Source organism: Rhinolophus sinicus, chromosome 16, assembly GCF_057876585.1.
Source record: "Rhinolophus sinicus isolate RSI-liver-muscle chromosome 16, RSI-T2T, whole genome shotgun sequence".
Taxonomy (NCBI): domain Eukaryota; kingdom Metazoa; phylum Chordata; class Mammalia; order Chiroptera; family Rhinolophidae; genus Rhinolophus; species Rhinolophus sinicus.
Window position 1 is genome coordinate 32,917,952 of NC_142516.1, and position 25,238 is coordinate 32,943,189.

General features: G+C 45.1%; 2 protein-coding genes across 7 annotated transcripts in view; one reads left to right on the forward strand and one right to left on the reverse strand.

Moving 5' to 3' along the window:
• KIF24 (kinesin family member 24) overlaps positions 1-5,552 on the forward strand; it is a 53,951-nt gene extending 48,399 nt beyond the window's left edge. For all 4 annotated transcript variants that reach the window (XM_088793522.1, XM_019734378.3, XM_088793523.1 and 1 more), the window contains 3 exons: positions 740-2,977; positions 4,256-4,349; positions 4,898-5,552. In XM_088793522.1, the coding sequence (XP_088649648.1) occupies positions 740-2,977; positions 4,256-4,349; positions 4,898-5,038 (2,473 nt within the window). In that variant the 3' untranslated portion in view covers positions 5,039-5,552. The remainder of the gene's footprint in view (positions 1-739; positions 2,978-4,255; positions 4,350-4,897) is intronic.
• Positions 5,553-6,813: 1,261 nt separating this feature from the next.
• Positions 6,814-25,238, reverse strand: part of UBAP1 (ubiquitin associated protein 1) — a 54,367-nt gene continuing 35,942 nt past the window's right edge. Inside the window, exons 3-7 of one of the 3 annotated variants that reach the window (XM_019734408.3) lie at positions 21,317-21,441; positions 15,345-16,277; positions 9,298-9,480; positions 8,551-8,652; positions 6,814-7,946 (exon numbers count right to left, since the gene is read on the reverse strand). In XM_019734408.3, coding sequence (XP_019589967.2) covers positions 7,806-7,946; positions 8,551-8,652; positions 9,298-9,480; positions 15,345-16,277; positions 21,317-21,441 — 1,484 coding nt within the window. In that variant the 3' untranslated portion in view covers positions 6,814-7,805. Of the gene's footprint in view, positions 7,947-8,550; positions 8,653-9,297; positions 9,481-15,344; positions 16,278-21,316; positions 25,137-25,238 lie in introns of those variants that run through there. The other 2 variants (XM_019734400.3, XM_074330652.2) reach the window with 2 other exon arrangements.

The window sequence follows — 25,238 nt, forward strand, 5'->3', positions numbered from 1 at the left end:
CTATCCGGGGAGTATTTTGCCACCCTGGGGACCTTTGGTAGTGTCTGGAGACACTTTCGATTGTCGTGGCTGCAGAGAAGTGCTCCTGGCATCTCGTGGGTAGAGGCCCAGGATGCCCTTAAACATCCCATAGTGCACAGGACAGCTCCCCGCAACAAAGAAGTCTCTGGCGCCACATACCGCTAGTGTTAAGGCTGAGAAACCCTCGGATAGACAGACACGTCCTTTTCCCTTTAATGGAATTAGCCTGCTTATTTTCAGAGGGCTTTTGCTTCCTGAAGTGCCGAGCAGGTTTGAGGAAACTTGTTTTCTCAGAGAAGCCTGAAAGGAGGTGGTTTTCAGGAAAAGAGGGCCTAGTGTGGAACAGTGAGTGGGTGAGTGGGAGACATGAACTCCTGGGTTGGCCCAGCTTCAGGAAACGTGCCGTGGGCCCTGCTTGGACATAGTGCAGTTCTGACACTAGCTCCCCGGGCCTGTCCCTCACATGTTACTGTGGTGATTTCTAAAACTTTTGATTATGGAATGTTGGGTGCATGCTTCTATCCTCAGAGAAGACATCGGTCTTTTTTGGTCAAGTAAAGAGAGGTATCTCAGGCGGAAATAGTCTTTCCCATTTTTTCTTATTCTCTCCCAGATAAAAAACACCCAATCCTTGTAATACTTCTCTGTCCCTGAAGGCTACAGAAAAGGAATTATAGCATAGGCAGAATACACATTAACATAAAATGGTCACTTACAGGGTCAAAGAACTAAAGAAAGGCATTAAATGTTGCACTTCAGCTGCCAGTCGAAATCGGACATCTGGAAATTCTTCTCCAAAACGAATTCAGAGTCCCCCTGTGGCTCCGCCAGGGGACAAGTGTTCTCCCAAAGAAGTCAAGCTGGGGCTTCAGCAGTCGCTAACAGTGGTATCTGGTTCCATGAGAGGGAAGGCCCATCCTCTAGCCAGCCACCCTCCCAACATTCCTTTCGTTTCTGTACCCAAAGGCCCCGGTAAAAGGAGTGTCTCCAGAGGGAGTCCTCCCCAAGAGTGGGTCATTCAGACGAGCCCTGTCAGAGGAACCGTGTCGTCTGGACACTTAGCCAAAAAAAGGGCAGAAGAGGCAGCTTCATTGTGCTCTGAGAAAAATCAAATCGGCAACCAAACTGCCCTCGGGTTGGGCACTAGGGCCCCTGGCCCAGGAGAAGACCTGGTGCAGGGTAAGCTGCCCTCCAAGTGCAAGAAAGTGCAGACTGTGCAGCCAGTGCAGAAGCAGCTTGTGTCACGAGTTGAGCTCTCCTTTGGCAATGTCCACCTCTTAGCAGAGGATGGTCCGGGCAGCCAGGGGGGCACCACTGCCAGGCCTGCCTCCAAGGCTTGGACAAATATCCCTCCACATCAGAAGGAGAGGGAGGAACATTTGCGCTTTTATCACCAGCAGTTCCAGCAGCCACCTCTCCTCCGACAGAAGTTAAAGTACCAACCACTGGAAAGGCTTTTGTGCCAGTGCAGGCCCCAAGAGGGGCAACTCCAGAATGAGACCCCTCCTCCCTTCCGCTTGTATTCTGAGAGCCATGATGGAACCCAAGCCGAGGACTTTGATGACAGCGATTTCAGTGAAGATTCTTTTTCACACGTCTCCAGTCAGAGGACCACAAAGCAGAGAAACAGCCTGGAGAATAGCGAAAACTCGTTCTTCCTTCATCAAAGGGAACATGGTCCTGAGGAGCAGGTGGCCAAAAGGCAGCAGAATCTGTTTTTTAGCCCCAGGTCAGATGGTGACGAGAAGGATCTAGCCGGAAGCTGGATGTACTCCAGGGACCCTGCAAGCCACAGAAGAGCCACCCTTGATCACAGCTACAGCCCAAATAAGTTGCCCTTGCACCAGAGCAGAGAGGAGGACTCTACCTCCTCAGGGCCTTCTCCCGGAGACAACCTGGCAGAGCAGCCTTCCTGCTCACAGGTAGACTTCATAAATAATCAGGAAAGCAGCAGCAGCTCAGCCATTGATCTCAGACAGGATGCTTTCAGAAGTGAGGTTCCTAGGCAGGCTGAGGGCAGCTTTCCATCCCTGGACGAAGATGGTTTCGCTTTCTCACTATCCCTTATTGCAGTTCCTGGGTCCCCAGACCAAAGAGACGCAGTCAGCACACCTCTGGGAGAAGTCAGCGACGATAGCCCAGAGGTGGCAATCAGAACAATGAAAAACAGTAATCCTTTCCAAGAAGAGTCGAGAGAAGAATTGGACACGTGCTCTGAAAGTGCTTCTGGACTGATGGCTCCCTTCACTGTCTCTCTCCTGGAGAGCCCAGACCATGCGGGTTCTCCCTGGAAGCAGCCAGCCCAGGATGGGGCTGCACACAGTCTCATGGCAGTGAGCACAGCACGGCCAGCTGTGGGCCACACAGTACCCTCTGGTGACCAAGAGGCAGTCCTACCAATGTCTTCAGCAACAAGGCACTTGTGGCTCTCGTCATCTCCCCCTGACAATAAGCCCAGTGCTGATCTGCCACCGCTGTCTCCATCACCCATCCGTCAGCAACCCGCTGACAAGCTGCCCACCAGGGAGGCTGAGGTGGGGAAGGCCTGGCAGAGCAGAGAGACTGCACTCTTCTCCCAGGAGCCCGTGGCTAGTGAACAGTGTGCTGCTGCTGAGGAGACAGAGCTGGGCGGCTGCCAGGGCTTCCCAGCAAAGCTCTTCTCCACCGTGCATACTGGAGGACCCCACTCTGGGCCTACACCCACCCCGCAAACAGGAGGTAGTGATGTCACTGACCAGTCCTGGGCCCAGGAGAAAAAGCATCTGGCGGGGCTCAGCTGGCAGGAGCAGGGTGTGTCCACAGATCCTGGCAAGTTGTCCTGCTACAATGAGGACATCGTGTGGCTCAAACGCAGGCCTCTCCAAAGGTGCTTAGCAAGGCCAGCCTCTCCCCTGGCCCTCAGCTGCTCTCCCAAGACTGCCGGGACACTCCCACAGCCCACCCTGGGGCATGCACAGTAAGTTGGACTTTCTCCCCGAAACTTGAGCCCCTTTTGCACCCCATCCTCCCACCCCAGCTTAATTTAATGTTTTGTCTGTTCTGGGAATGGCTATGGTTGACTCATTGTCAGAGTTAAACTATGACTCGAGAAGAGCTTTGTCCAGCTTTTCTTCGATGCATCTGACATGAACAGCAGAAATAAAACGTATTGGAAGCAGGCCTGCCAGAGTGGGTGGACCCTCAGCCTGGGAAAGCTGAGATGTGAGTGAGAGGGGAGGCTCTGTCCCCATAAGCAAGCCTGTGACCTGTGGTGAGATCAGAATCCTCTTCATTCTGTTGCGTCTGTTCCTGGCAGTGCTGCCCAGGGACCCAGAAGCTGTGGCCTTTTGTGACCCCAGAGCTAAGACAGGTTGGGTACCTTCCAAGATGGGAAGATGAAAAATAGAGCAGGTGGTGGTTTGTGCTGCTTTCCCCAAAGGGTGCTGTGCGTGGTGCAGCAGAGATGAGACAGCAGCCTTAGAGGATGTGAAAGAAACGAGATGGAGAGAGCTAGCGGGGCCCCTCCCAGCATCAGAAGCCTAGGGGCTGGAGGGCAGGTGAGCCTGTGGGAACATACACTTCCTTTACGAGGCTGCAGCGCTTTGCTAGGGCTTCTGACACCTAGGCCAGCTGTCTGTACGCTGCTCACTGGTGCTGAGGCCAGGGTCATGGACAAGGAGAAGGGTACGCAGGGATGTACAGGTGAGGAGCCTGCCTCTCCCATGTGGACAGGCTTGCCATCTCCCATGTGGACAGGCTTGCCATCTCCATGGTCTCTACTCATCAGTGGGGTATGACAAAGGCAGACCCTCCAGCTTCTAGCTCAGACCCCCTTGCTTTGGTCCCAGGCCCCCCATAAGAAATAGAAATGATAGCAGGCTAGGCAGCAGGCTCTACCTGTGCCAAGTATGCCAGCTGCAGTGGCACAGCCTAGAGCCTTTCTGCAGGGAAGCTGTGGGCAGTTCCTCTGTAGGAAAAGCAGCATCCAGCCCGGTGCTTTAGTGTACCGGGGGGGGGGGGGGGGGGGCAGCCACAGGAGCCCGTCTCTCCCAGTATCTTACTGGTGTTCCCTAGTCCCTTGGTAAGACCTGAGAACAGGTGAGGGGGGACGAGGCGGGGTGAGCTGGCCCTAGTCAGAGCCTTGACCACTTTGGGCAGAGGTAGCTCTGGGCCTGGAAATGGGGCTCAACTCCAGAAAGCTGCCCAGGAGAGATGGGAGGCCCAGAGGCTCACAGCATCCCTTTGGTGTTTCCAGGCAGGTGGTCATCCGAGCACACCAGGAACAGCTGGATGAAATGGCTGAGCTGGGCTTCAAAGAGGAGACCCTGATGAGCCAGGTGGCTCCTAATGTAAGTACCCTTTCCCTTGGCTGGACACTCACGCTGTTGGGAATTAGCCTGCAGCTAGTTTGATGGTGAGCCTTGTTTGCTGTGGTTGGGCGTGGGCTAAGGGCCTACGGTCCCACTCTAACCATTGTTGAGGCCTTGGGCCTCCTCTCGCCACTTCTCTGGGATAGCTTGAGAGAGGGAGTGCAAGGACAGGTGGGAGATGGGGCCACTTTCCCCATTCCCAGGCGAAAATGTTTCCGGCTTCTATCCTCCACCCTTCTGCCTTCCTAGCGGCTTACTGGGGCCCTCCTTTGACTAACAGTGAGCCCCATGCAGACCAGAGGTACTCCTATGAAAACACCCCTCTACTCTGAAAAGTACCTCTATATATAAAGTGTCTCAAATACAGAGAAGGGGGCCCCACCTTGTGCCACAGTGACTATCCTGCAGGTTTTCTAGCTGGAGGGGCCTGCGCTCTGAAATCTTCCTGCCTTAGAAGGAATTAGAAAAGCAGATCTGGGAGAGGGCCGGTGGTGACAACTCCATTTGTCCTTTATTTCCTATCTCAGGATTTTGAAGATTTTGTGACCCAGTTGGATGAAATCATGGTTCTGAAATCCAAGTGCATCCAGAGTCTGAGGAACCAGCTGCAGCTCTACCTGGCCTGCCACAGGCTGTCCGAGGCCCCCGAGAGGACAGTGGTATCTTAGAGCAAGAGCCAGTGTGGGGTGATAGGCTCGGGCTGGAGGGGCTTCTGCTAGGTCCTCCTGCAGATACCAGAACCCACGTGCTGGTGCTCTCCACAGTCACACGTGGCCTGGGCTGGGCCCCAGCTTCTCTCAGGGCCAAGCTTCTGCCCTTCATTTCTAAGCATGGGAGCCCCCTCCCTTTTTTGGGGAGCTGGAAGAGAATTTATCTTACTGACCCCTTGTCTGTGGAAACACACTTGGGTCCAATAACCCTGTAGATGTTTCTGAATTTGGGGATTAGAGGATGGGCGGTTAGTAACATAGAGGTCAGGTCACAAGCTGGGGAAGGTAACATGCTGAACCCAGGAGCATAATCAGCTGAATTCTGTGCCTTTCTTCAGAACTTGGCCAAAAACTGAAATATTGGTGCTAACAGGGCAGCAGTGGGGTGAGCTCTGCCTCATCATTTGGGGCTTTAAGTTAGCTTTTGAAATGTAAAATGAATAAACCTTGACTTGATGTGTCTCTAACAGCAGATGTGGGAAGGGCTTTATGCGTCCAGTTCCCCTCCCTTCCTGCAATTCAGTATTGAGACAGAAGAGGGCGCCCACGTCACTGCATTATTCTTTTCCCAGCTCAGCCCCAGGCTGGGATGCTCAGCCTGTCACAAGCCCCAGCAGCCCTCACACTCCTGTGTAAGTTCCTGGCTACTTTTGAGACTCCTCACCCACTAGCGCGCTCCTGGAATAGTTGAAGAGCTAGACGATCTCAGGCAAGTGCACCGCTTAGCCTCACCTTCACCCAGGACCACCCTGGCCGTCCACTTCCCCTCTCAAGGGCCTGTGTGTGTTCAGTATCTTGGCATTGGATGTTCTAGTCAAGTCTGAGACTGAAGCAGAATTTTTACACACACGTGAACACGTCTTCACATGAGTTCTGCTTGCTGTCTATCTTTAGCAGGGAGAAGCTTCAGACAAGAAATACAAAGTGGTCTCCAGGTGACCCATCATTTACCAAGGCCACCCTGGGTCAAATTGAGATTCACGTGCCACAGCCTTGGCCCTGATGCCCATAATGCTGTGAAACTTTCCTACAGGTGAAATATAACTCTAAGATTTTAAAAGTAGGGCTTAATTTTAAAGGCCAGAAGAGGGGCTAACTGGCTGAGACTGCAGCCCTGCCACCCTTGTCAACTATTGTTGGCATGCCTGATCTGACCACCAGAGGGCAGCCTCTTTCCACCTTGGTGCTTCCGGGCCCAAAGGCTCTGCAGTCCCACAAGAGATCACTAAAAGAAACCCACCTCCAGCCAAGAACACAAAAGGGACTACGGGACAGTGTTAGTATAAGGACAGGAAACTTGAAGGATACATTTAGTAGAGCCCACCCACAGCAGCCCTGAGCTGGTGAAGCAGTGTGATCCAGTCCCCTGTGGCTCTGGTGCTACTCACAGTAAGAGCGACTTCCTCATTTCTGGGCGAGTCCCCCTAAGGCCCAGTCTGTGTCATCGCAACAAGCAGTGTCACAGGAAGGCCTGTGTCCTTGGCCCAGGGACCAAGCCAGTTCAGGTTTAAAGAGACCTTCGTCTAGGCCTACCTTTACAAACCAGAAATCAGGGCAGACTTGAGGCCAGCTCCTGTCCCACAGGCCTAGATGAGAAGTATTGAACTGACAGGAAATGCTTAGGTCCTGTTTCATCCCCAGCAACTCTAAGCAGGAAATCCCTTCACCACCCACCTACCTCCACCCCTCAGTAGAACAGCCCTTGGCAATAAAGAAATTATGACAGCAGGACGTACCTTTTAGATTTTTATTAGTAGTTCTCTCTGAAGAATCAAAATAGTTAGCAAATTACTTTAGATTCATCAAGACTGTATATCCTTTGTATTTAGATCTTTAATGATGTACAACATAATACAAAACAAACCAAAGAGACTGGTTTCTATGACTAGGTATTATTCATGGTGTCATCCTAGAGCAGGGGGCAGGAGGGAGAGGCTGTTCTCCAAGGAGAGCTGAGGTGGAGTTAGTGCTGGGCAACTAAATCATGGCCTGTTTCTGCCCAATTTGATGTGCTGGGAAGGGGCCAATGATTTCTTAATCTGACAACTTTCCTAGAGCAGGGGGCTCTAAAATCCTGGTAGCAGAGGACTGTGGTCCAAACCAAGCCAAGAGAAACAGGCTGGGGCAGGAAAGCATGGTGATTGCCTGGCAGAAGAGAAACTCAGGGCCCCATGGGGAAAGGGCATTCTTTGTACCTCTGAGACATTGCAGAGCCAGTGTAACACTAAGAGACTGTTAAAAGAGGAAAGAAAAAAAACAAAACCCTGGAAGAACCTTTCAATTGCACTCAACCTGGATTAGAGCTCAGTCCACCGGTGCAGGGGAGGGAAGCAGCTCGCCCCAGAGCAGCACTAGTCGGGCCCTCCCACCTTCTCCCCGACTCCTTTTGGCAGCCGGGCCAGGTTTCAGCTGAGGACATACCCCCAGAAAAACCAGAGAAGTCTCTGGAGGGCCAAGGTGGGAAGGACACTTCTCAAAATACAAATACGTTTAATATGGAAGGAGCCAGGGCAGTTCTGGGGGCATCACATGCCCAAATCTTCCCCGTTTTCTCCCCAGCTCAGGGCCTAGGTTCATAGAGACTGGCAAGCACCATCTCCACAACTGACCTTCCACCCCCAAAAGAAAACCCGGAAGTGCGCCCCTTCTACTTCCCCACGGGGGGGGGCTCCTCAGGGCCTCCTGCAGGGCCGGTTCCGTGGCAGGGCTGAGGCGGGGCCCTGTCTCAGCTGGCTCCTGCCCGAGCCATGAGGTCTTCCAAAGCATTGTCCTGGTCATTATTGTGTAATAGCAGAACTTCCTTAATGTCTTTCAGTTCAAAGCCCATTTCCTTAAATTTGCTCATTAACTGAAGCAACTCCATCATCTAAGGGACAGAAGAGAACACATTAAAGAAAGGGGTCTGGCAACAGCACAGCTGCGTGGAGAAACGTATGGGGGCTGCTCGGGGTGTCTGCATGCCTCCCCTGAGCCTCATGAGCCTCCGAGGTCCCCTGGCAAGCAGAGGGCTGTGGGGGCAGCTGGAGCAGACAGGTTGAGGCCACAGCCCATGATCCTTTAGGAGCCAGGCCCCATCCCAACTCTCAATGACCCTCGTTCTGGTCCCGTCACCCACATCACATTCACACTCTCAACAGGGCAGGATACTGAACTCACAAATGGCTGCTCTCCAGGGAGCAGACTAGGCAAAGTGACTAGCAATCTTCCCAGCCATCTGAAAGTATGACTTTTTGCCCAGGTCACCCTCCCCTCCCCTCCGATTCTAGATAGTCTTCAATCCAATGCTTCATTTGAGCCAAACACACCCAAACTAGCCAAACACCTGTCTGGGCACTTGGGAGAGTCTACGCTTCAAATGCCTACCCACAGTCACTGGTAGGCAAGGGGGGTTGTGGGCCGGGGGGGAACCCAGGACAGACTACTTTGTCCCTCCTTTCCAGAGGGTTCCCATGAAGCATGAGGGTTCCTACCTTTTCCTCTGAACACTGGTGCATTTCCAGAGCCTCTTCCACTAAAAGAGGGTCGAAACCCTTCTCACAGAGCTGTCCATGTGCAAAGAGATAGTCGAGAATCTAAGAAAAGAAACAGGTCTGAGCACCTACTGCCACTCCTGTCTGTTTCCCATGAGTCTTGCACAAAACAAGTGTGACATCTCCCCACCCTGGCTATTAGGTTCTGGACAGGACTTGATTTTGTGCCTTGAACGGCATCCAACAAGCAAGACCTCGGTGATTATCTGCCGAATAGACAGGCACACCCTTCTAAACATGAGCAGCCATTTTCCGAGGAGTTCCTGTCACAGCTGACTCATCTCTCAGCACGTCAACTCTACAGCCTGGGAAGGACATTCTCCTAAGAAACAGCCCCAGTCACAGTGCCCCCAAGGTTTAGGACTCCAAGGTTTTGGAACTCCCTGGGCAGCTATGAGAGGATAAACATTTCTGGAAGAAATCTGCCCATACATACCTCAACCCTAGTGTGCCCTCCTCAGGAGGAACAGAGAAGGGGGTAGTCAGTCCCAGAGCAGCCCCAAAGCAGAAGCACTACTGCTGCTGAAGCTGCTGGTTTCCCCAGCAAAGTTCTCCCAGCACCCCAAACTCAGGGGCGGATGTGGGAGCTGTGAGTCTGAGGGGCCCAGGGTAGACAAGACACTACCCAGCTCAGGTCTGGCACCTCTGCTGGCTGACCACCCAGCCTCCTGCCCAGCAGCCGCTCACCTGCTCAATATTCTCTCCTTTCTTCTTCATGGCTCTCAGGACACACTCGTATGAGTAGCCCATGTTGACCACTGTCTCCACACACTGCCGCTCACTGGGGGACAGCGTCTGCAGTTCAGAATAGGCCTGGGGACAGCTGGGAGTGTTGGGCACTTGTGACACTGAGAAATTAGGTGGTGTGACCTGGTGGTGGAGAAACGAGAGGATCAAGACAAGAAGAAAGATGCAGACCCCAGAAGACATGTCACTGAGGTGGCCCAGTACAGGGGCTTACATTTCTGCTACTAATCAAACCCCCAGTCAAGCAGTCTGCCTGGAACAAAGCCAGCCATCCTGCAGAGGATGACGATGGGGAGGGAAACTCCAGCTGACATGTGCCTGTCCTCTGCCCTTGCAGAGTGAGCACGAGCCACATACCCTTCCGTGCCCAAATCCCCTGGACTTGAGTGGAAGAACTTCTGAGACTGCCCGTGGGACTCCATCCCATGCCAGCTGCTATGGTTCTCTCCAGAGCTCCGCTATCCCTTTCCTGCACTGTTCTGAGTCCTGAAGGGATCTTCACATCAAACACCCCCAACTCTGGAGCTGCCTCTCCCCACAGTGTCTCCGTCCTCGCCTCTCACTGAGCCGGGCAGAGGCTGCAAGCACTGCCCCCACCCACGGCCAGCCAGGGCCCCGAGCCCTACAGCTGCCGCCCTGCAGAGCCAGGACCGCAGTACTACTAGCCACACAGGCTGTGCCCTCAAGCACTGGAATGTGGGCCCGCCTCTACTGCCCTGGCTGCAGGCTGCCTGTTCCCTGTCACCCAGCCTTACCCCGTCTGACTGGTGGACAGAGTCCCATGATTAACTCCTCCCATCACTTCTGATAATGACTCAGGCCCAAGGCATGAAGGCAGCTCACTCCCAGGCCAATGCACTCAACTACCAAGGGAACAAGGTCAAAAGCTGTTTTACAGGTTGGCCCAGCTCCCAAAAACCAGGAAAAATGTTTCAACAGAATTTGATTTGCCTTTTTGAGGGGGTTGGGGGAGTTAGGAGGCAAGGCAGCCCACTGAGCTAGAAGCACGTTCAAAACTCTATTAGCTATAACCAGGTGCTCTCCTCAAAGTCAGCTGGGAAAAGCCAAGACTACAGGCCTCAGACCCCCTGTTCCTGCTTAAGCATCTGCCCACAGCCTCCCGTAACCAGTCAGAGCTCCGTCATTAGGTTCCAGGAGTCCCAACAGCACAGGGACTGTGTCAACCAATCTGCTCACCACGCAGGCCCCACGACTGACTGTCTCCCCCGCAGAGGCTCTACCTGGGCTCAAGAATACCAACAGCCAAAGAGCATTTTGGTCCCACTGCTGCCACAGTCCTGTTCACATCCGAGTATGTTTAATGTGAGCCCCGAGAGCTTAGTCACCATGGCACGTGCATTTCTGAATCCTGGGGGCCTGGCTTTGCTCTGGGCGCTTACAGAGCCCTGATTAGTAGTTGTTGAATAAATGGAGATCAGTTAGGATTTCAAAGGGGAAATTTAATTGAGCACAGCAAACTGACACTGATCCTCCCTCCCCAAAACCCAATAAAATGACAAAACAATGAAAACTGTATTAACCTGTAAAGCCAAAGAAAAAGGGAACAGCAGTGGACAATATAGTTCAATGACATTTCAGAAGGTGGAACGCTGATGAAGGCATGGAAACTGACAGAAGCAACGAAATAAGAGGTCAGTCAGTCTACCAGCCCCTCAAGACCCCCGAGAGGTTCAGTGTTTGGAAGGTACTGGTAGGACAAGGCAAGGGCACAAAACCAGGGATCACAGCAGTAAAGTCCTCAGGCAACGCCTTTCCCACCCACCGTCACCCTCTGCAGGAGGCAGGTTTAGTTTCTAGAAAATGTGAACCAGACACCAAAAAGGACTAAAGACACCAGGCACGGTGTACAGCAGTGAGACGCAGGAACCAAAGTGGGGATTATGTAAAGTCTTCCCCAACCTTCCTTAGCCCTCAAGCAGGATTCTCTGGAGAAACTATAACTGCCCCCAAAAACCTTCACATGTTGACATTTTGCAGAGCTCCCCTCAGAGCCAACTAACCACCAACCTACAGTGAAGCTTAACGATCAGCAAACACTCCCCAGCACACCTCCCCTTTTGTTTTTATTTTAGTGCCTCACTCTTAACGTGACTAGAAAGCCAAACCACCAACATGAGATACCAAACCAGGTGAGAGAACAGATCAACCACTTGGAAATTTAAAATATGATAAAGTAAAATTTTTATTTAAAAGGCGATTTTTAAAAATGTTATAAGATAGTCAAGTGTTTATCCCAGAAAGTAAAACATAAAGACAAAGAGATATGAAATAGAAAAGGATAGCAAATTAGAACAGTCAAGGAGATCCAACATCCAGCTTATAGGAATTCCAGAAAAAGAACAAAGTATTAAAGACACCTCTCCTCCCCCAAACCCTCTATTTTTAAATGACCCTTAGTTTGAAAGGATCCAGGAGGGCCTATCACAATGAATGAACAAGGCCCATCACTGATAGAATTCAAATCTCCAGAAATAAAGAAAAGATCCTAAAAGTTTGGCGGGGACTCAGAATGGCACAGGACTAGGAAATCCTAGAATCAGTGGCGCTTATACATCAATAAAAGTATGTTTTGTTTTGTTCTTTTCAAGGGAGCAATGTCTTGAAAATTCTTAAAGGAAAATGATCTTCAACCAAGAAATCTAAATCTAGCCAAGGTACTATTCACATGATGGTAAAATTAAGACATTTCTGGATATGTGAGGTTAACCAATATGAGAAAATTATCATTAAGTCTTTTGGAGCATTTGAACAAAATCAGAAATAGATACAAAGAAACTGCAAAAACATTTAGTGGGGCAGTTTATGAGAAACCAAAAGATGCACACACAAGAGGAATCACAGTGTACTGTCTGAACTTGGCAGTAAATACTCACCCGATTATAATAATGTGGACAATAACCCAAAATTTGTGATACAAATATGATGGCAGATATGAGAAGGTGGAGGAGGGGCTCCTATAGGAGTTAAATCCTTAGCTACTATATACCAGGAAACATAAAACTGTCTAAAATTGATAAATTTAGAAAAAGCAACATAAGCATTTTATTTATAAATAGAGATAAATCCCAGCAAAAATAGCTTAACGAGTTAAAAGTACCTGACTAATACGAAGCAAAAGTGGAGTTGAAGAGACATGAGGCAGGGAGTGACTGTTTTTCAATGTAAGTCTTTTAAATGCTACTTGATTTCATTAAAATGTGCTTGTACCGTGTTTCTCAGAAAATAAGACCTACCGGACAATCAGCTCTAATGTTTCTTTTGGAGAAAAAATTAATATAAGACCCCGTCTTAAAGACCAGCTATGATATATATATAATATGTGACATGATATAATACTGGGTCTTATATTAATTTTTGCTCCAATAGAGCTGATAGTCCGGCTAGGTCTTATTTTTGGGGAAACATGGTATTACTTGGATAACAATAAATTCATTTTTAATTCTAGAGAAGAATAATTTTGTAAGTATCAAAGCAATGGTAACAGAAATGATCAACAGATTCAACCACCTAAAAAGCTAAAAAATTCCATTATGTCAAAAATTGTTTAAAATACAATTTAAAAGCAAACGGCACTACTATTATGCTTACCGCCACAATTTGTAAACTGAGAACTCAGAAGTGTAAAGAAAAAAGCAGGAATATTTTCCGGAAGTTAACTATAAAAGAGTAAGGAGGGCAGCCGGATGGCTCAGTTGGTTAGAGCGCAAGCTCTTAACAAGGTTGCTGGTTCGATTCCCACATGGGCCAGTGAGCTGCGCCCTCCACAACTAGATTGAAAACAACTTGACTTGGAGCTGAGCTGTGCCCCCTCCCCTGCCCCCACTACAACTAGATTGAAAAACGACTACTTGACATTGAGCTGATGGGTCCTAGAAAAACACTATTCCCCAATTAAAAAAAAAAAAGTAAGGAATGTGTTATATCCACACCTGGAGAAAGAACCCAGTGGCAGACTGAGCCTAACCTGTGAGCAAAGCAAGGCCCCTGACTGGTTGGGGGACAGTGGAAAGAGGCACTGATGAGGGCTAGGTCAGGCAGTTTCATGATGGATTCAGAATAAGGGCACATTACAAAGCTGTTCCTCTCACAATAATCCATCCCATGATTTCTCAACTTCCAAGATTCATTTATATAAACAGTAAAAACATGAACTCAAAATCTGAAAAATGGGACCTGAAATAGCCATCGAGAACCAAATTCCAGGAGTACTTCCCTGGGATGGGAGTTCCTAAGTGAAGGGTGTATCCAGCCCAGCTGACCAGCCTCCCACCCCCGCCTCAAGCCACTACCTATCCTGGTGAGAGACGCTGCTGTCACTGGGAAAGGTTCTCTCTGTGGGCTTCAAAGACTCACAGAGAGAGAGAGAGGGCCAGGATGGAAACCAGGCTTTGCTCTCTCGGGTAAGGCGTAAGGGTGATGCCTTCCTTAGAACACCAAACTCCAGCTCCGTTTCTATCTGCCCCTTTAAAGCAGCAAGTCCCCAAAGCCAGCAACAAACAGGCCCCTTCCCACCCTGAAATGGAGGGGTCCAAAAGAAAGCCACAATCAGGTGGGTTAAAGACTGATGAGTGTTCTGGTTAGAGAAAGACCTCTGCCATTAGTCCATCTATATGTTATTCTAACTTTAAAGGGCGGGGGGGGGGGGGGTGCTGGCTGAGAAGCCAGAGTACTTTTCCCAGAGTGCTTTCGATTTCTAAAGCATGCAATGAGTCATGAGGAGGAGTGTGCTGCTGACCACAGCCCAACAATGAACCAGGAGGAATCAGGACGAGTCCCATTCCTAGGAGGTAACACGAGAGTGTTATGTCATCTGTCCAGCTTATCCGAGCCACGGCCATGTTTACCAGCAGCAGTGAGCTCTCTGACAATGGAAGCACCAACACAGACAGTCATTTACCAAGAATGCTATTGCTGGGACTTTACACTTGCTGTCAACAAGCCAAGCTTCATCTTTCTACCAACTAATAAATAGCAGGCTTGTTATGGTCTCTGATAGGTATCCCACCAATACAATCAAGCTCCTTTCTGGCTCTAAATACTATCTTTGATATGCTGCTGTCATTTAAAAAATAATCTGTGGCCTGTGTAGCAAAAGGTCCTTGGACTTCTATGATTTCTATCCTACACTGGAACGGTGTATTGTTCTGTGCTGCTGAAACAACCGCATCAAGAGCTAAGCTTCCATACACTCTGTGACAAAGTAACTCACTGCATATGCAACTTTTTTATGTGTGACAAAAGCAGATTTTCTTCAAGATGACATAAGCTGCAACTTTTGTATCAACACACACTTCAATACTACATCTGAATTGCCATCTTCCCATCTCCTTCCCTTTGGAGGAAACTGCATAATACTTAGTGGGGGACGGGGGGAACTGCAGGATTAAACCCTCCAGGTTTAAAAGTAACAAATTTCTTCCTTTTGCTTGGATTTCCTATACAATTATCTCCCGGTTACTAAGACACCACCCAATCTGAAGAAACAGAACCCCAAATTAGCTGACATGGTACACACAAGAACCAAACTTCAGGGCAGGATGAGATGGGAGAGAGGGAGACAGAGAAGCTATAATGAGCAGTACCAAGCAACCTTTAAAAAAATGAAGAAAGTTTACAGGAAAAAGTTAAGAGTAAAAAGAAAGACTTTTAAAAATGCAAACACAAGACATGCAGTGCTGAAAAGAAACTGCAGGAAAACACCATTCATAGGACCTACATTATCTTTTCAAAGGAAAAGACCAAAAGATGCAGGGAAAAACAAGCCCACATTCACCAGAGTAGGTGCAGAGCTAATAATCCTTACTCTCAGGAAAATAAATAGAATGATATATACTTATATAAGCAAGGTCAATTTGGCCATGTCACATGTTGCCCCAAATCTTGAAAAAAATAGTATAAAGGCAGCAACTGCTAGGCAGAATTCAGAAGTCTTTGGTGCTTTAATTTAGGGGGTTTAAAAGACTTACCGTGGGACCTGTATTTGGAGGTGATTCTTCTGTGCATACAGACAAGACAGAGAGGGAAGGCATCTGGGAGATCATATCAGAAGGGGTCAGGGTTGGCAACTCTGTGCCACTGTCCAAGTTCAAAGCTGAAAGCCCAAGAGTATTATGCCCATTGAGCTCACTGGCACTGCTTTGGGTGGAAGGCTTTAGGGAATTCCGGAACGTGCCATTGCGGAGGCAGGATGTGCTATGGAAAGTGCTTGCCAGCTTGGCTGTCTTCTGATGGCTGTCATCAGAGTCAAGTTTGGGGAAGGACAGGGATTTGATATTGCTTACTGCAGGGATGGGGGGAAGGGACACTTTGGAAGACAGCGACATCTTTTCACAGTTGCCCAACTGTGGTAAGGTTATAAAGCCATTGGGTTTGTGAAGAGGCTTGAAATCTAGTGTTGCCCGCTCCAGGGACGCCAGGACCTCTTCATCCTGTAACACAGACCCAGAGCCGCCTCTAGGCAAGTTACTGTCCAATAACTGAGCCATAATGGGTCCAGTGGTTCCTACCAGAATGTTTCTCAGCTCTTCCTTCTCATCAATAGTTTTTAACTCCAGATTATCAAATGGGTCTTCTTCACACTCAAAGTCAGCAGGATTGAAATCTGCCTTTGTGTGAGGTGGGCTGAGAACTTTCTGTGTTGTGGCACTGCTGCTGACCCGAGTGGGGGTGAGGATGCTGTTGTGCTGTAAGCTGGCCAGGATGGGGTTAATGGGCGGTGGCATTGCAGATGGACTGTGAGGCCTGCAGAAGCTCAGGTTGCTGTCCCCCTCTGGACCACTCTTAGAATTCACTTTAGCTTCTGCTTTCTCAGCCTTGCTCTCTGCTTCCCGCTGGGCTTCTTGGATTTTCTTAATATCTTCAGCCCACTCAATGGTTTTCTTTTCCAAGGAGAAGTCATACTGCAAAGATATTATCAGAGAAAGGAGATGAGAACCCAGGTGGCTGCCCCTCCCCAGCGATCAGTTCTGCCACTTAATTCACTTCCCCACTCAGCACTCAAGTAAGAGAACTGGGCAAGGCAGCATTTAAGGTGTACTGGATGATCCCCTCTCAGGAAAAATAAGGCTTCCTAATCTTACAGGATTTAATCAAACTGTGCTCCCAGCTTAGTTCTAGAAATTAACTAGGAAGGACTCCCCCCAACCTCGAATCCTACATTCCTTACTAGGTCCCTTGCTTCTTTCCCCTCAGGCCATTTCCCTTCCTAGAATTCTTCTTTGGTGGCTCAGAGCTCAGCCACCTCAAGCCTGTTCCTTCCTCTGAACTCTTACAAAACATCTGCCTCTATCACTTGATACCATGTTTCCCCAAAATAAGACCTACCCGGACCATCAGCTCTAATGCGTCTTTTGGAGCAAAAGTTAATATAAGACCTGGTCTTATTTTATAAAATATAAGACCTGGTATAAAACCAGGTCTATATTATATAATATAATATAATATAATATAATATAATATAATATAATATAATATAATATAATATAATATAATATAATATATAACATAATATATAACATAATATATAACATAACATAACATAACATAACATAATATAAAATATAAGACCAGGTCTTATATTAATTTTTGCTCCAAAAGACGCAGTAGAGCTGATGGTCCAGCTGGATCTGATTTTGGGGGAAACAGGGTACCAAGCACATGTGACCACATGTAGCTTTAATCTTCCTCTAAAACTTCAACAGTATCAAAGCCTCTCGTGGACAGCACCTCGTAAAGTCTCTGTTACCTAGCACAAGGCCCTAATGGATCCTGTGCTCAATAGTAACAGCCCCTGACATTTAAGAAGCACTTGCACGCATGATTCTAAGCACAGTTTATATATTAACTCTCAAGTTGATCTCAACAACCCTTTAAAGTAGGCATTGCTGTTATCCTCATTTTACAAGGACTATTATGCCCAAGGTAATAAAAGCAGGCAAGTGGTAAAGCCTGGATTTGAACACAGGCAGTCTGACTGTAAAGTCTATGCTTAAACCACTATCAAGTTATAATGAACAGATTATACTCTAAATGTAGGAAAACTGCTTATTAAAAAATCTAGACATATTCAAATTAAGATTTTACAGTGCAAATTGCACAAAGATTTACTTCATGGTTCTTTAACAGTACTTTAAAGCATAGCTCAATTACAAAAATTTCATTTGCACACTTGAAAATAAATACACCTATCATATAAAATAAAATTCAACTAGGGACAGGAGAAAACATAACCTTTGGCGCTCACCCTAAAGCACCAAAGCTGTTAAACGATGTCTATGTGCACCTTCAAGGTTGGAGACACATTAAGAGTAAAAAAGAGGGGAAAAGGAGAGAAAATTAGCCTACCCTGCAAGAGTTTCAGAGTAGAAGAAACATAATAAAGTGCCTCAGAACAAACTGATGGTTGCCAGAAGGGAGGGGCTTGGGGGGTTGGGTGAAAAAGGTGAAGGGACTAAGAAATACTAATTGGTAGTTACAAAACAGTCACGGGAATGTAAAGTAAAGCATAGAGAATATAGTCAGTAATGTTGCAAGAATTCTGCATATATATAGTGCCAGATGGGTACTAGACAATTTGGGGAGAATCACTACATAAATTATATAAATGTCCAACCACTATGCTGTACACCTGAAACTATATAAATATAAAATAACACTGAGTGTCAACTGTAACTGAAAAAGATCAACAAATAAAAAATAAACAAACACTACAGGATAAAAAAAGTAGCTCTGGTCATCCCCAAGCCTCTTGGCTTCAAACACAAGAGAAGCCTGGAAATGTACATGGCAAGTTTGTATCACCCCTGAACCAGTTGCTGCGCCCCAGAAAGACACCTGGGGGGGTCACTGTGCTTCCTTTCTACCACCAACAGCACAGTGAGAAAACAGCACTTGGGCTGCTATTTCTAACTGTGGAGGAAATCCAATTTTGCAACTGGTTTCCTCCACCAAAAACTGAGGCTGTACCACCTTCCTGCTGCCTGTAAACAAAGTCTCTGAAATTTTACTTCCAAAAATTGGAAATTTCTTTCCTTTTTAATAAAACCTTTACCGAACTTTTGTCTATTAATTATCAAAGTAATGGAGAATAGTTACAACACAGAAAAAAAGAGGAAAAATAGCAGAAACATCACAGTGAAAAAATGTGGTTTGAGTGTACAGTGATAAATAACAGCGAAAACATTTATGAAGTACCAAGAACCAGAGTAAGCATTATAAATGCACTATTTAATCCTTATAACAACCTTAGAAGCTAATTATCTCCATTTTACAGATGAAAAAATGGAGACTTGGAGAGTGTAAACAATCTGTACAAGATTACAAAGCTATTACATGGTAATTCTAGCCCATGAATGAATGACCCCAGAATCCACTCTAAACCACGACACTAAGGGCCACCTACCCACTACTGCGGCTATTACCAACCACCACATTCAATGAAAGCTTTCTGGAGGCTGGGTTGCAAGGGTTATGTTTTCTTTTTTTATTGGCTCACTTTGATGAATTTTCAGCTGAAAAATCAAGTTAGTACTATTGTGCAAGGGCAAACATGACGAAGTTACAGGAAGCTTCAAGCTAGCTGTCCATGGCTCTAGGTCTGACTCTTCTCTGGATAGGGAGGAATCCAGTACCAGTACATAGTCAAATTCCCTGTGGAGACCCCAGGCAAAGTTTAAGGCTAATCTGCAATTAGAGAACTAAAACATTTCAACTGGCCCGCACAGGAATAAAGCTCGGAGCCTCGATCTCCCCTTTTATTACTGAGTATAGTGGGCACTGATCAAATAAACAGAAAATTGCCAGCATTCAAAACAAGTTTTCTGAATGGATTAATGAAGTGATGAATAATATGAGAACTACCGAAAGAAGATGGAGGTGTTTTTAAATCATATTGCTAATAGTATCCTGCACACAGAGAGATGTTGATTGAATATTTGTTGTTGCCAATAAAAAAGTCACAAGGCAAACAAAACAAGGTAAAATTTTATAAGGGAAATCTTTATCTGGCCCAATAAAGTCTCTACACACAAAAGAAGTATCAATTCAGTATTAAAAAACATGTAAGATACTCAACATCATTAGTAATTAAGGAAATGTACATCAAAACCACAATAAGAGATGACTGCACCCCACAAGGATGTATATACCCAAAAAGACAGACAATAACAAGAGTTGGTTCTGGAGAAACTGGAACCCTCATGCAGTGTAGGTGGTATAAGATGCAGCCTCTTTGGGAAACAGTCTGTCAATTCCTCAAAAGGTTAAACACAGTTACCATATGACCCAGCAATTCCACTCCTAGGTACATACCCAAGAAAACTGAAAGTATATATCCACACAAAAACCTGTATACAAATATTCATAGCAGAATTATTTCTAATAGTCAAAAAGTAAAAACCTCCAAAATGTCCATCAACTGATGAATGGATAAACAAAATATGGTATTATCAATAGAATGGAATATCATTCAGCCATAAAAAAGAAATACTAACACTTCATTTATACAACATAGATTAAACCCTTGAAAATATGCTAAGTGAAAGCCAGTCACAATTTGTTCCATTCATATGACATGGCAAATTTATAGAGACAGCAAGTAGATTTAGTGTTTGCCAGAGGCTGAGAAAGAGGGGAAAATGGACAGTGATTGCTAATAGTCTCAATGAGATTTCTTTTTGGGGTGATGAAAATGTTCTGGAATTACATAGTAATGATGGTTATACAGCTCTGAATATACTAAAAATAACTTATCTGCATACCTTGAAAGGGTGAATCTTATAGTATGTGAATTATAACTCAATAAAGCTGTTATTTTTAAAAATGTAATTGAAATGTTCCCACTATGATTAATTACTCACTGCATATAGATTGGAAGATATAACAAAGAATACTTTTTAGAGTAACATGGTGATGCCTTAATGAATCCCCCAGAAACAAAACAACTTTGCCAGAAAGTATATTTAAAAAAATTCTTAAGTCACAAGAAGTGTTTGAGTGAGTAGCGTACTTTCTGTTTTTCCATGTGACTACTTCTCTAAACTGTAAGCTCCTTGAGGACAGCGATTAAGGCATTTATTGCTACCATCAGCCTAGCAGAACACCGCTCAAAAGCAAGCATTCAATAAATGCGTACTGAAGAAAGAAAAGAAGTCACACAACATAGGGCTATCTGCTGCTTTCAAGAAGTAATTCTACATATACATTTATACATAAACGAGCTTTAAAGATGAGAGGGTTGAGAAAGCTTTTGAGGAGATGGCATTTCAGCACAGTCTAGAAGAATAACAGCTTTTAGTATAGTGAGAAAGAGAAAGATTCCAAGTGGAGATAACAGCTCATGAGAAAAAGCATTAAGTATAAGCAATATACACTGTATGTTCAACAAATTGCTAGTAACTGGATTTAGAGGGAGCATGGAGGAGATGAGCTAAGGCAGTTTACCATAACCTATGTCTAGACTTGATTCAACAAAGACTGGTGAATCACTAAGGTTTTTAACAGGGATGTGAAAATTTAAAACTAATTTAGGAATGTTATTCTAGAAACAATATGAAAATAGAAAGAAAATGCTATAAACAAAGGGGCCAATTAAAGAGCCTACTGCAATAGCCCAGGTGAAAATAAGGTAAGGATGAACTAGATGGCAAAGATAACTTGGATATTAACAGAGAAAAGAAAAAGGTAAATAAGCAAGTCAGATGGGCAATAGGGATTTGTTTCTGACAAGGCACAGAATCCCAGGAATATACAATCTAACAGATTACACAAGATTTGTAATAGATATATAAACATATATGTGTGTATGACAATGTAATAACAGGAGCTATAAGAAATACAAATAAGAGCTATGAGAATGTGTTTTTTTCTATTTCACTATACATCAAATTCTTACCTTTAAATTTTTAAATGCACTAAACTTTAACTAAAAATCACCACTTACCTGTACTTCTCTGACAACCTGCAAACAATCAGGCAAGGAGAAGCCAATAGGTAGACCAACTTTAGCTGGTGTTTTGAATTTGTCTCCTATCTTAAATGGGACATCATCAAGGTAACTGAAAGTCCCTACAATCAAAAATAAAGTAGAAAATATCAGCAAAAACTTTATTATTTGTTTTGCTATATGCTTATGTCTAGGATACAACATTAATTTATGCTATCCCTAAGACTAGAAGTTACAGAGTTCCCACTCTGACTGCTTACCTTCTCCTGATCCTAGCTCTCTAAGGAGGAAATCCTACTTAATCTTATTAGGGTTTTATTTTCAATTATACTTAGTGTAAAAGCCAAAGTACAGTGGCCTAAAAGGCCTCCCCAGTGCTCACAAGCTCTCTGCCCTCAAGTCCTAATAGTCACCTCCTGGCTCACTGCACTTAGTCAGTGATTCTCTGGTTCTTCAACGATAACTGGGTCAAACCCACGTCAAAAATTCTGCACTGGTTGCTCCCTCTATCTGGAATGTTCTTCCCTCAAATATTCACCTTGACCTCCTTCAAGTCTTTGCTCAAATGTCACTTTCTCAGTGAGGCTTACCTTGACCACTCTATTTAAAATTACTACCCCAACCTTACCTCAATACTCTCATGGCACTTGGTACCTTCTAACATATTACATAATTCACTTATAAATTATTGTCTGTCGTGCCCAATGGAATGAAAGCTCCTTGCAGGCAAGTATTTAAGTCTATTTTATTCACTGATGTAGTCTCAAAACCTACAGCATTCCCTGGCACATATTAGGCATTTAGTAAATACTGCTGCATTGATGACAGACTCCACAAAAGAACCTCCTTGATTAGCATTTCTCTACTTTAGTAAGAATCAGTTTTTAATTAATACAAAGAATTACTCTAGATTTTAGTTTTTAAGACTACATTCTGGAGCAGATGTGGAAATATTTAAGGACAACACTTATAAAAAAAGGAAAACCAAACACCACCATGGCAATCAGAATAGGATTATCTGGAGACACGACTGATCTGCTTTAACTCCCAAAGGTTCTCTGCCTGTCACAGCTGAATAATACAGAAAGACTGGGACATCATCACTGATTTACGGGGTCAGACAAAATGAGAGTGGCTCCTGTATATGACTCTAACTATACACTCCAAATGGAACCATGGTTTCTCTTCTGGACCAGGTTTGGGGCTCACTCATTGGCAGAACCATCACAGACAATGAAACATAGTTGATAAAATTAACTTCCTTTTTTAATATTAGCAGCTACTAAAATAAGGCTTACTTCTGGGTCTCCTATTAGTGTATTTTCTTGAGTGCTCATGGGCACAATAAAAGACAACTTTATACCTCTCCCATGAAGATGACTTCTTTCCCTTCTAAAAACTCTATAAAGACTTATCAAGGTCAACACATATTTGTAATCTTGTCATCATTCCCAATACTGAAGCAGATCCTGCTCTGATGTACTGGAAACCCGCCCTAAGGAAGAAGGCCCCTAGTCCTACCCTTGGGGGCAGGGGGTTTCTCTTTTCCATGTAACTTCAAAACATTTTAATTAAGTAGTTCTCACTCAGCTACCAAATTAAATCCATAACTGTGTTCAATTTAATAATTTTGGGGGGCATAACCATAATTATTAACAGCAGGAAAATTTCCAAGTTAGTCATATCTTTGTAAGTGCTTCTTTCTCAGCTGGCAATGCCTGTCACATTCCCACTCTTATTTACTTGATTAATAATTTCTAGTCCTTTGAGAATGAGCTTACGAACAACTCCGTTCTCACTCTCAGGACACCTCCGGTCTTACCACTCTGTATTGGTAATAGTTTGTTTCCTTATACTCCCCCCTAGAGACTGGGCGAGAATTCCAGTGTTCCTTAATAAGGGATAAATGTTTCATATTTACATTCCCCTGAGCTCAGCATAATGTCTGGCAGACAAGATGTGCTCAGTAAGTAAAGAACAAATAAAGAAGACATGGTCTTACACTTCTTTCGTATTTAACCCTAACCCCCACACTAATTCACATTTAATTAATATTTATTAAAATTCAAAATGGCAAGGCAGGTCATGAAAATGTTTTAACAGAGTACTTATGCAAGATACAAGCACATTTCTAAGATTCTGGACGAAGTCACAAAAATGTACTAGGTGCCAAAAAAAAAAACTTATCAGATACCATCAGAGCTTGCCAACAAAACTAAGTGTTGATTATAACACTAAAACTTTCTGCCACTTATAAAATGCTTCATGTTACAGAAATTAGAAGCAAAGCTCTTTCCAATTTTATTTTATTTTTTTAATAAATTTTATTGGGGAATATTGGGGAACAGTGTGTTTCTCCAGAGCCCATCCACTCCAAGTCGTTGACCTTCAATCTGGTTGTGGAGGGCGCAGCTCAGCTCCAAGTCCAGTAGCCGTTTCAATCTTTAGTTGCAGGGGGCGCAGCCCACCGTCCCAGGTGGGAATTGAACCGGCAACCTTGTTGTTAAGAGATCGGGCTCTAACCAATTGAGCCATCCAGCCACCCCAAGCTCTTTCTAATTTTAAAAAATTCTTATCTGTCTTCCATGAAAACAGGTGCTGACGTGTTACTAAAAGTTAGATTCCAGCTTTGGCTAATACCGTGATTAACTGGAAACAAAACTGAAATTAGCACTTTCTAAGAAGCACTGCAAAGAATACAATCACATTTTTAAAAAATCACAAAATTAAGACTTTTAAGAAAATTTTAAGTATACATTCAAAGTAGGTTATACGTTACACACATATTATAAAAAATCCTATCCATAGTAACACAAGCATATATGATATACAAGTATAAGAAAAGCTATCCACATTAATACTAATAAAATTTTCTTAAATAACAATTCTGTTATAGATTGCTAATTGGGAGTTGAGAGGAAAACTATCCATAAAAAAGTACTATACATAAGCTATCTGAGCCAAATGGGTATATCTTTCAAGAAAGGTGTTCAGTTTCCTTGCCTACCTTTCAGTTAGGAATCTATGACCGTTTTGGACATACTGACGACTTTAATATTCTATAAATGGAACGAGGCCCCTGGCTTAGGGACAGACAAGATCAAGTAGACCACCTTTAAAACAACTGTTTCCCTACATTAGCACCAGTCACAGGTATCTGCTTTAAAAAGCAGTTTCATTTCACAAACAAAGCCAATGCCCAGGTGATTTAGCACATCCCCTAACCTTCCCTTAGTCCTTTAAACTTTGGTAACAGGGATTGAGCAGTTGTGTGATTACTGGGAGGAGGGGTAGGGATAAAGAGCAAAAAAAGCATTTAAAGAGATGGCAACAAAAAAACAACCTTTTGAATAATGGACAAATACAACCATCAGTATAATTAATCATGATGCTGTGAGGATTACAAAGAATATTTGCAAATATAACCAACTATGCCTTAGGAACTATTCATTTTCATCCAACACATCAGAATACCTGATAAACATATCAATTCCCGTTGTTTCGCAATACATTTTATTTTTTAAATAGATTCAATAAAAACTCAACCAAATTGTTAGCATTGTGGCTAACAATTTCCTGGCTCACCCCAAATACATTTTGGGTTCAGTCTTTATTACTGAAAATCTTTCTAAAATGTCTGAGTCCATCTTCCTCTACCCAGTTTAGAAAGAGTATCTCTGCTGACTGGCTGGTGACCGTTCCTGAAGCCAGGTCTGCACATCGCTTTGCATTAAGCCCTGCTGGGCGGTGGAAGAGCCTGAGCTGCCTGTGGAATGACTCAGGATACATTCTGGGAAGGATTCGTTCTGTTTTCTTTCTTTCTAAGCTGCTAATATGCTTATGATCTTGTGACCTGCCTGTTTTTCCGGGGGGGGGGGGTACAATTCCATATGGGGGAGAAATTCCTAATAGAAGGTAG